The sequence below is a fragment of the Anomaloglossus baeobatrachus genome, chromosome 6 (genome assembly GCF_048569485.1).
Source record: "Anomaloglossus baeobatrachus isolate aAnoBae1 chromosome 6, aAnoBae1.hap1, whole genome shotgun sequence".
In the NCBI taxonomy this organism is placed as follows: domain Eukaryota; kingdom Metazoa; phylum Chordata; class Amphibia; order Anura; family Aromobatidae; genus Anomaloglossus; species Anomaloglossus baeobatrachus.
The window spans coordinates 413,276,265-413,291,575 of NC_134358.1; the positions used below are offsets into that span (position 1 = coordinate 413,276,265).

A 15,311-nucleotide genomic window follows, 5' to 3' on the forward strand; every position below is an offset into this window, starting at 1 on the left:
CAATCGCCAGGGAATCAATCCCTCGGCGTTCGTGGTTCAGTCTAGGCTGCACTCTGGAGCTCAGGTGAGATCTCCGGAGTGCAATGCAGGTAACTGAATCCAGGCCTGGCATTACTGGAGATTCCTTCGGTAGCCAGTCCAATGCTATTCACATGTACCGGGGACACTGACACACATTAAAATCAATAGGTCTGCTCACATGTGTGTGTATTCACATGGACAGTGTGTCTGTGTAGAGCATACGTGTGTCCGTGTGCTCCACACGTAGACATGTCTGTTTTTCTCCAGCAGCACGGGTGTCACACGGACCGCACGGATGTGATCCGTGTGACATCAGTGTGACATGTACCGGAGAAAAACAAGTTTCTGTGAAATAAAACGAATTTCTACACTACCTTCTCCACCGCTGGTGTCTTCGGCCCTGCTCTCACTTGCTTCCGACCCCTGCTCATTATGCTCATCACATATTCACTGCACCGAGGACCGGAAGCAGCAGCAGAAAGTCAGCAGGGTCGGAGGCTGCAGAGCGGAAGACATCATCCCCACGAGGGACAGGTGAGCATAAAGTTCCTGTTCTTCATGTATTATCACTGATAGCACACAGAGAACACTCATGTAACAAAATCACGACACAAGGAGGGCCATACATACCTTTTACGTGTCCGTGCAAAATGTGTGTGGTTTTTCACGGATATGTGAAAGAGGCCTCTGCAGAGCTCATTTTCTAATCAATACTTTGTCCCTCCTTGAATGTGTAGAAGTACATGTTCTAAAGGTTTTAAGCATCATTTTTTTTTTTGTGTTATATTTATTATTAAGTTTTCTAAGACGGCTCATGCAGATGACCAAATAAATTAGATTGCACTCAGAACCAATGTTATTCAATTAGGCGGAGCACATGTCCGATTTTTTCCTCCGACTGGGAGAACCGGATCCCATTCTGATCAGATTCTGATCAAACTCTGACCAAAGGCTGATCAAAGTCTGATTAGCATATAGCACAATACGGTTGTGTGAACCCAGCCTCAGAAACAGTTCTACAAGTTTCTATTAAGCCTCTTTGTTTCAGTTCTTTCCTGTTTTTAAAATCAACTTAAATATTTTTGAAAAGAATCGAGACATACTGTAAAGAATAAAAGAAAGTTGGGTTTGTTTTCATTGTGCAATCCAAAAGCTTTATTTAACATACCTTTAAAGGGAATTTGTCAGCACGTTTTTTGAGAGCAACACAATGTAGGCAAGGACATCCTGAATCCAACGATGCATCACTTAGATTACTGGGTGCAGCCAATCTGATATGATCTTAATTTTTAGTTTTACTCATCTAGCGGGGTTGACAGAGCTGTCCTACCCACACCAGGCTCTTAATAGAGATTGTACATTGACAGTGAGATGTCAATCACAGGAGGGAACGTGTCAGATTGCTGTGCATGTGACATTGTAGTGAAGTAGTGATAATCACTAGGTAATAAAGCCTTTAGTTTAAGTAAACAGCACACAGCCTGATAAGAGAGGCATAGTTGATTTTTGTTGTTTAACCCCTACAGCATGTAGTCCTCAGATTACATAGCAAAAACCTGGTGACAAATTCCCTTTAAATTTCAAGCGAGAAGATAGGCTTAAGAGTAATGATTACATGGCAGCATGCCACCTTACAAATGGAAGAATTAATCTAATTTTGATATTGTAGCAGATTTAGGGTACGTTCACATGGACGTACTGTCCTTTCTACAGAAATAGTGTAAATATTCCAACAACTTGTGTGTAAAGGGTCAGATATACAACACCGTTCAAATTACACTATAGCATCTGCATAAGATGTCACAGAATATTGTCCACAATATTTGGTACTACAATATGCAGCGGATTTTTCTGAATGGAAATAAACTGTAGATTCAAGCTTTTTGACTCACCTAAATGTGCTAGTTATGTCACAGCTGCCATAAAAACCTCTCCATGTACTCCACTGTCCTTTCTACGTTTTCTCTCTTTTTTTGCTGCATACTTGAATTATTTAATTGAGTGATGGAAATCTTAATGATTGTTAATGATCTTAGACTGTATCTTGTACATTATGTAAAACCATAACTGCTTTTGATCCTTGGTTAATAGTCATGTGCCATGAAAAGGTTTGAAATTGAGGGGTTATCAAGGTCTATATCTACAGTACATTTCCAGGCTTGCTATATTTCATACATTGTAAATTTAAAGCAGATCTATCTCCAGATGTCACAATACAAAATACATACAATCTACATACATAATTGCCAGTTGCGGATGTAACCGTATCCCACAATGCACTGCGGCACTGTCAGTTGCACAGCCGCAGCTTGCGCCCACATAATAGCCATGGTAACCAGGGATAACAGTGCAGGCGGAACCCAAATTGTGGGCTGAGTAAGCACAATTCTGTTCCCAGTCTAACATTGTGCTACCCATACCACATCCAGGTATAATGATACGATGCGATACGATACAATACACTTTATTGATCCCGTGGGAAATTATGGTATCACAGCAGCACAACTTAAATCATAACATGAATTACATAATTGACAAGACAGTAGAGTTGACAGGAGAACATTATACATTAGATTAGGACATACACAGCGGGTAAACTGAAAGTAGAAAAAATAAAGTAGACATTCACCTTGATGATTTAACACTAATGTTATTGTTGTACATTCCCATAGCAGTTGGCACAAATGATTTCCTATATTTTTCCTTCTTACACCTCAGAAGGATTAGCCGGTTACTGAAGGTGCTCTTCTGTCCATGAATAGCTCATATAATGGATGTGCATTATTATTCATAATCGCCATACACTTTTTCAGAGTTCTTCTCTCCACTACCTCCTCAAAAGAGTCCAGATTGCAGCCAACAGCGGAGCTTGCCTTCTTGATAAGCTTATTCAGCTTATTAGCATCAGAGACCCGCACACCACTACCCCAGCATATGAGTGCAAATGAGGTGTTGGTGTTTTAAATTACACATGTGCGATGTCACAGAGCAGTAAGGAGGCGTGGCCGGGTATGTCCGCCCTTTCCTGACATCGCCATGCCTTGAGCGATGTTGCGGTGAGCGACGAGACAACACGAGACATGGTGGCACTGACGAGAGAGAGAGAAAGAGAGAGATACAAAAAACTACATACACAGTATGTTTATTTACAATAAAAATACACACAGCCTTTAACACATTTAATTAGCCCCAAAAACATATCCGTGGATAATCCAGAGCAGACCATGATCTGCTACAACCTCTTGAAGAGAGGGAGACCCGCGAGAGTTCCCGAGTCAGCCTGCTGCCATGACTAAGGTTGACTAAAGTCACTCCAGGGACCTCCCCGCCGCTGTCACACGGCCGGGAGAAAGTGATCGTGGAAGCCCTGGAGTCTGACGTCAGATTCCCTCACTGCTGGCACCGCTCGCACTTATGAAGTCTCGCAGGAGATCGCGACTACCACAACAGTTCCTGAGTCAGCCCGCAAACATCACTAAGGGTGCCTAAGGTCACTCAGGAATCTAACAGCAGTGTCACTTACTGAAGTGCAGGTTTTACACCCAGGAAAGCTTCCTCACATACAGAAAACAAAAGACACAGTATTTATCTAACATGTGAACACGGCCTTACAGACGCAAAATTCCAGATATATATAGCAAAGCTTACATCAGGATGAGAACATTCTGGCTGCTAAATCCATAAGTCCTAATTAGAGACGAGTTTGGCATACAGATAACATTGTTCCAGCCCCGGATAATCAAAAGTCGCGCCGGAGACTCCGGAAGGTAAGAGACTCACAGCCTCCTGTACAGTTGCCAGGTGCCACTGACCTGTACTGGAGTTCTGGGAATCAGTCCGTCCCAATCATCTATTATCCCAACCATCCTGGATACAGCAGAACGGTCCAGCATTTGGTTCTATGCTCTGCAGTCCTGGGCATCTATCTAATTTCCCTACCTGCCTCCGCCCCTCATCACCTCTTGCCAGGGTAGAAAGAAGTGGTATACTGGTATGGCTTGCAGTGTGGCTAGTTGTGCGGTCATAATTTGTCCCGCTTTCTGTTCTTAAAAAGTTGGGAGGTATGCTGATAGTAGAGTTTTGCAGTACATCTGCAGTATGGAACTGTTAGTAGAGTTTTTAGTACTTGCTGAATATGGGACCAGTAGTAGAGGTTTGCAGCACTTCTGCAGTATGGGACCATTAGTAGAGGTTTGCAGCACTTCTGCAGTATGAGTGCGTTATTGGACATGTGCAGGAAATTCTGCAGTATGGGACTGTTAGAATAATTTTGTAGTATTTCTGCAGTATTGTGTATTTACTAGAAATTTGCAGCGCTTCTGCAGTATGGGACTCCTAGTAGAGTTTTTAGTACCTGCTGATTATCTTCAATAGCATTAAACACTATCACCATTTTGCATCAACGACATCTGAATCTAGAGTTTATATGATATATGAATTAGCATCTGTAATGGAAAATCATATAAATATTTTTGCATTTGTACCACACTTTTCTTTCCTGCTTTCTTTTTTCTAGGTGACTGTCCCTTACCGCACAGCACCCCGCCGGTCAGTCAGCTGCCTTCTCTGAGAGCAGACCATCATCACTACCCTACCATTGACGAGCCTCTTCCTCCAAGTAAAGAATTTTTGTCTTTCATTTTTTTGTTCCTTCTGTAGAACTCTGTTGACATTGGTGTCATATCGATCAGAAAAAGTAACGTGTATTGGCCTCCTCTGTCATCAAGAAGATATTCCTGACGGCAGCGCAGGTCAATACATGTTAGGCTGGTTTCACACTACGTCTTTTTAACATCCGCTGAAAACGTTTTTTTAGCGGAAGTACGGATCCTGCTTTTATAGCAAATAACGTATGCAAACGTATATGTTATTTTGCAGGATCCTGCACTGGATGTTTTTGGACGGAGCTCAAAAACGCTACATGTTGCGTTTTTGAAACATGTCAAAATAACGCAAAAGGACGGATCCTGCGTCTAACGGACGCAAACGCATGCAAACGCAGGTGGACGCGAGTCCATTGAAAATGCATTGCAGTGAAAACGGATTTGCACAGGATCCGTACTTCCGTTAAAAAAACGTTTTTAACGGATGTTAAAAAGACGTAGTGTGAAACCAGCCTTACAGTATTTCCATTCTGATCGATCACCTGACTCATGGAGCCCATGGAACTGCATCAGCCTTTATTTTACATACTTGTCTTTTTCACCCCAAGGTGAACACATAGGACAGCACTTCTACCTGTATAACCAGATAAGACCCACTGTGTTTTCTCATTTCAGCTGTTGACATTGGTGCCATGTCATCCATGAATGACATGAAGGATCCACATTCTTTATTGCCCATTATATTTTTTCCAAATTTTATTTTATTAAGTCTGTCATGCTTACTTTTCTTTTACTGACTAGAATAGTTCAGCATGCTCTAACTATTTGGACGGAAAAAAAGTTTGACTAACTATTCTTACAGTGCTTTTCTCATCTAACTTATTAATCCTTCTGGACCCTCAGATATGAGGAGAAAGTGCTTCACTAAAATATGTCTATATTACAGTCATATGAAAAAGTTTGGACACCCCTATAAATGTTAACCTTTTTTCTTTATAACAATTTGGGTTTTTGCAACAGCTATTTCAGTTTCATATATCTAATAACTGATGGACTGAGTAATATTTCTGGATTGAAATGAGGTTTATTGTACTAACAGAAAATGTGCAATCCGCATTTAAACAAAATTTGACCGGTGCAAAAGTATGGGCACCTCAACATAAAAGTGACATTAATATTTTGTAGATCCTCCTTTTGCAAAAATAACAGCCTCTAGTCGCTTCCAGTAGCTTTTAATGAGTTCCTGGATCCTGTATGAAGGTATATTTGACCATTCCTGTTTACAAAACAATTCCAGTTCAGTTAAGTTTGATGGTCGCCGAACATGGACAGCATGCTTCAAATCATCCCACAGATTTTCAATGATATTCAGGTCTGGGGACTGGGATGACCATTCCAGAACATTGTAATTGTTCCTTTGCATGAATGCCTGAGTAGATTTGGAGCGGTGTTTTGGATCATTGTCTTGCTGAAATATCCATCCCCTGCGTAACTTCAACTTCATCACTGATTCTTGCACATTATTGTCAAGAATCTGCTGATACTGAGTTGAATCCATGCGACCCTCAACTTTAACAAGATTCCCGGTGCTGGCATTGGCCACACAGCCCCAAAGCATGATGGAACCTCCACCAAATTTTACTGTGGGTAGCAAGTGCTTTTCTTGGAATGCCGTGTTTTTTTGCCTTCATGCATAACTCTTTTTTGTATGACCGAACAACTCAATCGTTGTTTCATCAGTCCACAGGACCTTCTTCCAAAATGTAACTGGCTTGTCCAAATGTGCTTTTGCATACCTCTGGTGACTCTGTTTGTGGCGTGCTTGCAGAAACAGCTTCTTTCGCATCACTCTCCCATACAGCTTCTCCTTGTGGAACGCGTGCTGTATTGTTGACCGATGCACATTGACACCATCTGCAGCAAGATGATGCTGCAAGTCTTTGGAGGTGGTCTGTGGATTGTCCTTGACTGTTCTCACCATTCTTCTCTGCCTTTCTGATATTTTTCTTGGCCTGCCACTTCTGGGCTTAACAAGAACTGTACCTGTGTTCTTCCATTTCCTTACTATGTTCCTCACAGTGGAAACTGACAGTTTAAATCTCTGAGACAACTTTTTGTATCCTTCCCCTGAACACCTGCCTATGACGTTCGAAGCTCAATGAGGTTACAAAACCAATTTAGTGCTTTAGTAAGTGAGTAAAAAGTAATTAGGAGTGTTCAAATCAAGAAATTGATAAGGGTGCCCATACTTTTGTACCGGTCAAATTTTGTTTAAATGCGGATTGCACATTTTCTGTTAGTACAATAAACCTCATTTTAATCCATAAATATTACTCAGTCCATCAGTTATTAGATATATGAAACTGAAATAGCTGTTGCAAAAACCCAAATTGTTATAAAGAAAAAAGGTTAACATTAATAAAGGTGCCCAAACTTTTTCATATGACTGTATAGTTCATGGAATTAAAAGCTCCAGAAGACAAATAACTGTGGGCTGAACAATCCTTTGACCCACAGCTATCTCTCCTAATTCCTCCATGTACATGAACGTTCAACTCAGCTGAACACGTACATGTAGAATAAGGTTTATGGCACACTTGGAATTATGGGTGCTCAAGAAGGCTTCAAACCCGTCATTAAATACAAGAGAACTTGGCACACCAAAAATTAATCTAAGAACATTTCGAGCTCTATATTTAGGTCTTCATCAGACACAATAGATTCTTGTGTAAGGATATGCCTTTAAGATAGTGATACTGTCAAAGTCACAGTGATAAATCAGATTGCTGTACTGTATTGATGTGATGGCATGATATAGCAGAATGTCTAACACTCTGTTGGGGTGCGGGAGCGCTGAGAAATCTCTAGAAAAAAAAGGAAAAATGGTTGGGCAGTTTTAATCATCTGTTGGCTCCAGAGGACATTATGTTGTCAGCTGATGCCGCCAATATCGTCAGGTTTGGCCAAGTTAGTTTAATATGTATGGGGTTCTTAACAAAAAGAGAAAAGCACAGGCTCTCTAATAATTCAGTGGTAAAAAACGTCAGTTTACTTCTGTTTTGAATAGTATACCATCAATGCCTAAGATAGGAATACCTTTATAAACTCTATAGATTCACAAGACTAAAGCGGGCTTTACACGCTACGACATCGCTAATGCGGAGTCGTTGGGGTCACGGAATTCGTGACGCACATCCGGCCGCATTAGCGATGCCGTTGCGTGTGACACCGATAAGCAATTTTGCATCGTTGCCAAAACGTGCAAAATCGCTAATCGGCGACACGGGGGTCCATTCTCAAATCTCGTTACTGCAGCAGTAACGAGGTTGTTCCTCGTTCCTGCGGCAGCACACATCGCTGCGTGTGACGCCGCAGGAACGAGGAAGCTCCCCTTACCTGCCTCCCGGCCGCTATGCGGAAGGAAGGAGGTGGGCGGGATGTTACGTCCCGCTCATCTCCGCCCCTCCGCTGCTATTGGGCGGCGGTTCAGTGACGTTTCAGTGACGTCGCTGTGACGCCGCACGGACCGCCCCCTTAGAAAGGAGGCGGTTCGCCGGTCACAGCGACGTCGCCGGACAGGTAAGTATGTGTGACGGCTGTGGGCGATGTTGTGCGGCACGGGCAGCGATTTGCCCGTGTCGCGCAACAGATGGGGGCGGGTACCCACACTAGCGATATCGGGACCGATATCGCAGTGTGTAAAGTAGCCTTTATACCTTTGACCCAGAAAAACTATTTACTTAAAAAATATGTTCACCTTTGAGCACTATTTTGATGAGGAGAACCATACTAAATGAACAAAAAAAAAAAAAAAAAAAAAAAAATATATATATATATATATATATATATATATATATATAGTTATTTACATATATACAGTACCAGTCAAAAGTTTTGACACATCTGTTCATGCAGTGGTTATCCTTGTACATTGTAGATTCATCTAGAGGTGGCAAAACCATAAATGAACACATATGGAAACAAGTAGTAAAGACACACATGTGAAACAAACCACAATGTGTAGTGTTAAAGCATAAATTCCTCAAAATACCCCTTTTACGTGGATGACAGCTTTACAAGCCTTTGGGATTTTTTCAAGCTGCTTCATCAGGAAATGTTGTAGTGTTTCAGAGAAAAGATACTTTGAAAACCCTACTTTGGACCAAGTGTCTCGGATAACTAATTCAAGGGGCAGGTCTCAGGTTGCAAGTCTTTCCCTTATGTGTGTATAAGGAGAGACCTACCAGTCTAGCGGAACGTGAAGAAGCCACCAAAGACCGACCTCATGGACAGACTACATCAGCTACCCTTTAATATTACACAGTAGCAAAGTATACCACCTCACCAATTTTACTATTTATTAGCGAAAATTATTTTCATACATCTTTCCAGAGCAATAAAAATATTACAAAATATTTTAGTATTAGTGATGATTGAGCACTACCATGCCCAGGTGCACGGTACTCGTAACGAGTAGTCGGATGCTTGGACGGGTTCGACTCATGTACTGAGTATAATGGAAATCAATGAGCAACTCAAGCATGTTTTCAGAAAATCTTCCATTATACTCCATACATGAGTCGAGCCCGTCTGAGCATCTGACTGCTGGTTACGAGTACCAAGCTCCCAAGCATGGTAGTGCTCACTCATTGCTATTTAGTACAATAAAAGTGAGATTGATATGAATAAATATACACCTATTTTTAAAATGTTGTTGCTAACCTCTTTCTGTGCAATCTAGACTGGGAGGCTCGAATTGACAGCCACGGCAGGGTGTTTTACGTGGATCATGTGAACCGCACTACAACATGGCAGAGGCCTACAACAGCTGCAACACCAGATGGAATAAGTAGGTCTGGGTCCATCCAGCAGATGGAGCAATTAAACCGCAGGTTAGTGTTAGACTAGGTATATCTGGAAAGCAAATATGTAGCAGTATGTATGGTAATATAAAAAAAAATGTCAGTTCGTAGTCAAGGAATACTTGTCCCCGATAAACAATAGTCACAATTTTAAAATTGTGATTACAGTGGAACCTTGCTTAACGAGTAACCCAGTTAGTGAGTATTTCCCTTAACGAGCAAAACTTGCTGTAAATTTGTAACTCGGTTTACGAGCAAGCTTTGCTGTGCGAGCAAAATACTCACCGCACACACTTCCGACTGCGTACATCCACCGCGCTCTGACCCGCTCGTGCAGTCCACACAAACATACACAATCACAAACACACACAAACAAACACGCACGCACAAACACACACACATATTATGCTCACCTTACCTTCCGTTCCCTCGCCGGCCTCCTGGAACTTGTAGTTCGCCGGTACAGGCTGTGTATCGGGTAACCATCGCGACCGATGCTGGACCTTCCGCTCCCAGCGCGCTGATGTCAAAGGAAGGAGCCGCTTGCCTCTGATTGGCCAGGGCGCTGCCTTTGAGTAGCGGCTGACAGGGGAAGGCCCACCCTCGTAGCGATGCTTGCCGATACACATCCTGTAGCGGCGAACTACAAGAACCATGAGGCCGGCGATGGAACGGAAGGGACACATATTATGTTCACCTTACCTTCCGTTACATCACCGGTCTCATGGATCTTGTAGTTCGCCGCTACAGGATGTGTATCCGGTAACCATCGCGACGAGGGAGTTACTTCCCCTGTCAGCCACTACTCAAGGTAGCGCACTGGCCAATCAGAGGCAAGCGGCTCCTGCCTTTGATGTCAGCGCGCTGGGAGCGGAAGGTCCGGCATCGGTCACGATGATTACCCGATACACAGCCTGTACTGGCGAACTACAAGTTGCAGGAGGCCGGCGAGGGAACAGATGGTAAGGTAAGCATAATATGTGTATGTGTGTGTTTGTGCGGGTTTGTACGTGTTTGGAATGGCACAATAGGGGACCAGGAAGGGACATTGAACAAGTTGTGGAATGAATTGTCTGCATTGCAATGATTTCCTATGGGAAATCTTGCTTTGCTGAACGAGTAACTTGGTTAACAAGCACAGTCCTAGAACAGATTATTCTCGTTAACCAAGGTTCCACTGTATTGCATTAATGGAATTATCCATATCAAAAAGTTTTATCAACCATGCTGTCACAAAACATATGCTTAATTGCTGGGAATCTTACTGCTGGAACCGTCACTAATCACAATTATGGCAGAGCTAAATCCCGCATGCCTTATGTAAAGCTGAAATATTGAACATACTATAGTTAACTCTACTGTTTGTGTCTCTTTAATTAACAAAGTCAGAATAAGGGAATATTCTAAGCTAGGTTACATGTATACAGTATATTGGATGTAATATATGTATTGCTATAGATTTGTGTTTATACTATTAGTATTGGAATATGCCATCATTTTATGATTGTTTGGCGTCCTAAAGGTCAGCCACCAGCTGTTCAGAGGGCTTACAACACAGATCCAGAATATCACAAATCTGAGTGCACCTCTCATATCTTTGTAAAGATTTTATTATATCTTTTCATTTGACAACACTGAAGATATGACACTTTGATACTATGTAAAGTAGTCAGTGTACAGATTGTATAACAGTGTAAATTTGATGTGCCCTCTAAATAAATCAACACACAGCCATGAATGTCTAAACCACTTCCGACTAAAGTGAGTACACCCCTAAGTGAAAATGGCCACATCAGCCAATCAATGCTCAGACCATACTCCGGCTGCACACTGCATCAAATTGGTCTGCATGGCTGTCGTCCCAGAAGGAAGCCTCTTCTAAAGATGATTGACTATAAAGCCCACAAAAGTTTGCTGAAGACATCCAGACTAAGGACATGGATTACTGGAAGCATGTCCTGTAGACTGATGAAACCAAGATAAATTTATTTGGTTCAGATAGTGCCAAGCGTGTGTGGAGGCAACCAAGTGAGGAGGACAAAGACAAGAGTGTCTTGCCTACAGTCATGCATGATGGTGGGAGTATCATGTTTTGGGGCTTCCTGCGTGTTGCCGACTGTGAGAAGTTACACTTCATTCAGGGAACCATGAATGCCAAGTACTGAAGCAGAGCATAATCCCCTGACTTCAGTATCTGGGCCGCAGAGTAGTATACCAACATGATAACGACCCCAAACACACCTCCAGGACGACCACTGCCTTGCTAAATAAACTGAGGGTAAAAGCGCTGGACTGGCTAAGCATGTTTCCAGACCTAAATCCCATTGAGCATCTGTGGGGATTCCTCATCTGGAAGGTGGATGAGCGCAAGGTCTCTAACATCCACCAGCTCTCTGATGTCATCTTGGAGGCGTGGAAGAGGATTCCAGTGTCTCCTGTGAAGCTCTAGTGAACTCCATGCCCAAGATCGTTAAGGTAGTACTTGAAAATAATGGTGGCTACACAAAATATTAACACTTTGGGTACAATTTGGCCATTTTCAATTAGGGGTGTATTCACTTTTGTTACCAGCGGTTTAAACATTAATGACTGTGTGTTGAGTTATTTAGAGGGCACACCAAATTTACGCTGTTATACAATCTGTACACTAGAATCAAAGTGTCATATCTCCATGAAAGATATATAATAAAATATGTACAAAAATGTGAGGGGTGTACTCACGTTTGTGGTATATTGACCATTCAGGTAAATTAGGTAGTTTACAGTTCACTGCATAGCTTAGTGGCTTTGAGCTCCTATGTGCAGGTAATGACAGGGAAGGTGCTGCAGTGTCACCAGTTATTAAGTGACAGCTTATCCTAGTAAATGGTTTGTGATGAGAAAACCTGAAATGTTACGTTCGGGGTCCGTACCGGATATCTAGTGTCTGTGCACGGACACCAAACACTGTTCCTGTTCAGATTTGGCCACCTGGATAAAAAAAAAAAATTAAAAAAAGGAAGCAAAACGGGGAATAAAATAGAAATTTTTTTACTGAGTTTCCTCACAGCTATAACACTGTTTCTGGTTCTGCTCATTAAATCTTTTGAATATTCACTGCTTCCCCCGCCAATCCTTTATGACAGCATCTGTGATCGGTTGCACTCACACTGGCTGTCTGGGTCTCAGGAGTGGAGTGTAAAAATAAATAAATAATTGAAAAAATGGCATAGAGTCCCCTGTATTTTAATACCCAGCTCAGATAAAGCAGACAGCTGGAAGCTGCGGACCCCAGCAATGTGCATTTTCTTGGCTGTGTATCAAAATATGTGGGACCGTATGCAGCTTTTTAAAATTATTTAGTTAAATAATTTTAAAATCTGGTATGGGATCCCTCCAATTTTGATACCCAGCCAAGATAAAGTGGACAACTGGAAGCTGTTATTCTCAGGCTGAGGAGGCCCATGTTTATTTAGCCCACCCCAGCCTAAAAATAGCAGCTGCACCAGAATTGGCACATCCATTAGATGTGCCAGTCCTGGTGCTTTACCCTTTTCATTCCGATTGCCCTGGAGCGGTGGCAATCAGGGTAATATAAAGGATTAATGACAGCTTTCATTTGTCAAAGAATCACGGCTGCGACAAAGCCATTGATTAGTAATGGGTAGGGGTCTATGAGTCCCCCAATATTAATCGTGTAAGTAAAAAGAAACAAAACACAAAACAAAGAGAAAAATCCTTTAGTGAAAAAAACCCCATCTTTTTCCAGTTTATTAACCCCCAAAACAGTGCAGGTCCAATGTTATCCACACCACAATGTCCCATGTTGATTCCGGATCTGCTACATCTGAGGTCACAGTGCGCGGTCACAATAGAAAACATGACCAAGCACTGTGGCATCAGGGACACACTGATGGAGTCACCGTTGTAAGTGGTGATGTCAGTGAGTTCACCTAAGGTCACAGCTGTGAGTTCCCATGGTATCCCAGCTGTGACCAAAGATGAACTCACCTCAGATGAACTCATTGAACTCACCTCAGGTAAACTCTATGAACTCAGTGCCAGATTATCAGCTTAGGCTATGTGCTCATGTTAAGTATTTGGTTACAGAAATCTCTCCATCAAATCTGCATCTCCTGTCACAAAAACGCACCAAAAATGCAATCCGGTTTTAATCTGTTTTTGATGCGTTTTTTTGCCAGGAGATGCCGATTTGGTGCAGAAATGTCTGCAACCAAATACTTAACGTGTGACCATAGCATAATCCAGTAATCCGAAATTAAGTTCACCTAAGCTGAGTTCAACTGAGGTCACAGCTGGGGAACCCTGCAAACAGCCAGCTGTGGCATCAGGTGAGCTCATTGAATTCAGTGCCACATTACCAGCTTAAGGCCGCTTTACACGCTACGACATCGCTAAAGTGATCTCGTTGGGGTCACGGAATTTGTGACGCACATCCGGCCGCGTTAGCGATGTCGTTGCATGTGACACCTATGAGCGATTTTGAATCGTTGCAAAAACGTTCAAAATCGCTAATCGGTGACATGGGGGTCCATTCTCAATTATCGTTGCTGTTGCAGGTACGATGTTGTTCGTCGTTCCTGCGGCAGCACACGTCGCTATGTGTGACACCGCAGGAACGAGGAACCTCACCTTACCTGCGGCCGCCGGCAATGAGGAAGGAAGGAGGTGGGCGGGATGTTACGTCCCGCTCATCTCCACCCCTCCGCTTCTATTGGTCGGCTGCTAAGTGACGTTGTGGTGACGTCGTGGTGACGCCGAAAGCACCTCCCCCTTGAGGGAGGGATTGTTCGCCAGTCACAGCGACGTCACAGAGCAGGTATGTGCGTGTGACGCTGCTGTAGCGATAATGTTCGCTATGGCAGTGATCACCACATATCGGCCGTACAACCGGGGTGGGTGCTATCGCGCTCAATATCGCCAGAAAATGATATTGATGTCGCAGCGTGTAAAGCGGCTCTTAGGCTACAGTGGTGAAGAAAAGTATTTAGTCAGCCACCAATTGTGCAAGTTCTCCCACTTAAAAAGATGACAGAGGCCTGTAATTGACATCATAGGTAGACAACAACTATGAGAGACAAAATGAGAAAGCAAATCCAGAAAATAACCTTGTCTGATTTGGCAAGAATTTTTTGCAAATTATGGTGGAAAATAAGTATTTGGTCAATAACAAAAGTTAATCTCAATATTTTTCCTTTGTTGGCAATGACAGAGGTCAAACGTTTTCTGTAAGTCTTCACAAGGTTGGCACACACTGTTGGTGGTATGTTGGCCCATTCCTCCATGCAGATCTCCTCTACAGCAGTGATGTTTTGGGCCTGTCGCTGGGCAACACAGACTTTCAACTCCCTCCAAAGGTTTTCTAAGGGTTTGAGATCTAGAGACTGGCTAGGCCACTCCAGGAACGTGATATGCTTCTTACAAAGCCACTCCTTCGTTGCCCTGGTTGGTGTGCTTGGGATCATTATCATGCTGAAAGACCCAACCACGTTTCATCTTCAGTGCCCTTGCTGATGGAAAGAGATTTGCACTCAAAATTTCATGATACATGGCCCCATTCATTCGTTCATGTACACGGATCAGTCGTCCTGTTCCCTTTGCAGAGAAACAGCCCCAAAGCATGATATTGCCACTCCCATGCTTCACAGTGGGTATGGTGTTCTTTGGGAGCAACTCAGCATTATGTCTCCTCCAAACACAGAAACAAGTTGTGTTTCTACCAAACAGCTTTACTTTGGTTTCTTCAGACCACATGACATTCTCCCAATACTCTTCTGGATAATCCAAATGCTCTCAAGCAAACTTCAGATGGGCCCGGATATGT

General features: G+C 42.8%; 1 protein-coding gene across 3 annotated transcripts in view; it reads left to right on the plus strand.

Annotated features, from left to right (window-relative positions):
- The window catches only part of HECW1 (HECT, C2 and WW domain containing E3 ubiquitin protein ligase 1), a 498,317-nt gene that overhangs the window by 382,180 nt on the left and 100,826 nt on the right, over positions 1-15,311 (plus strand). For all 3 annotated transcript variants that reach the window (XM_075315148.1, XM_075315147.1, XM_075315149.1), the window contains 2 exons: positions 4,538-4,639; positions 9,367-9,517. In XM_075315148.1, coding sequence (XP_075171263.1) covers positions 4,538-4,639; positions 9,367-9,517 — 253 coding nt within the window. The remainder of the gene's footprint in view (positions 1-4,537; positions 4,640-9,366; positions 9,518-15,311) is intronic.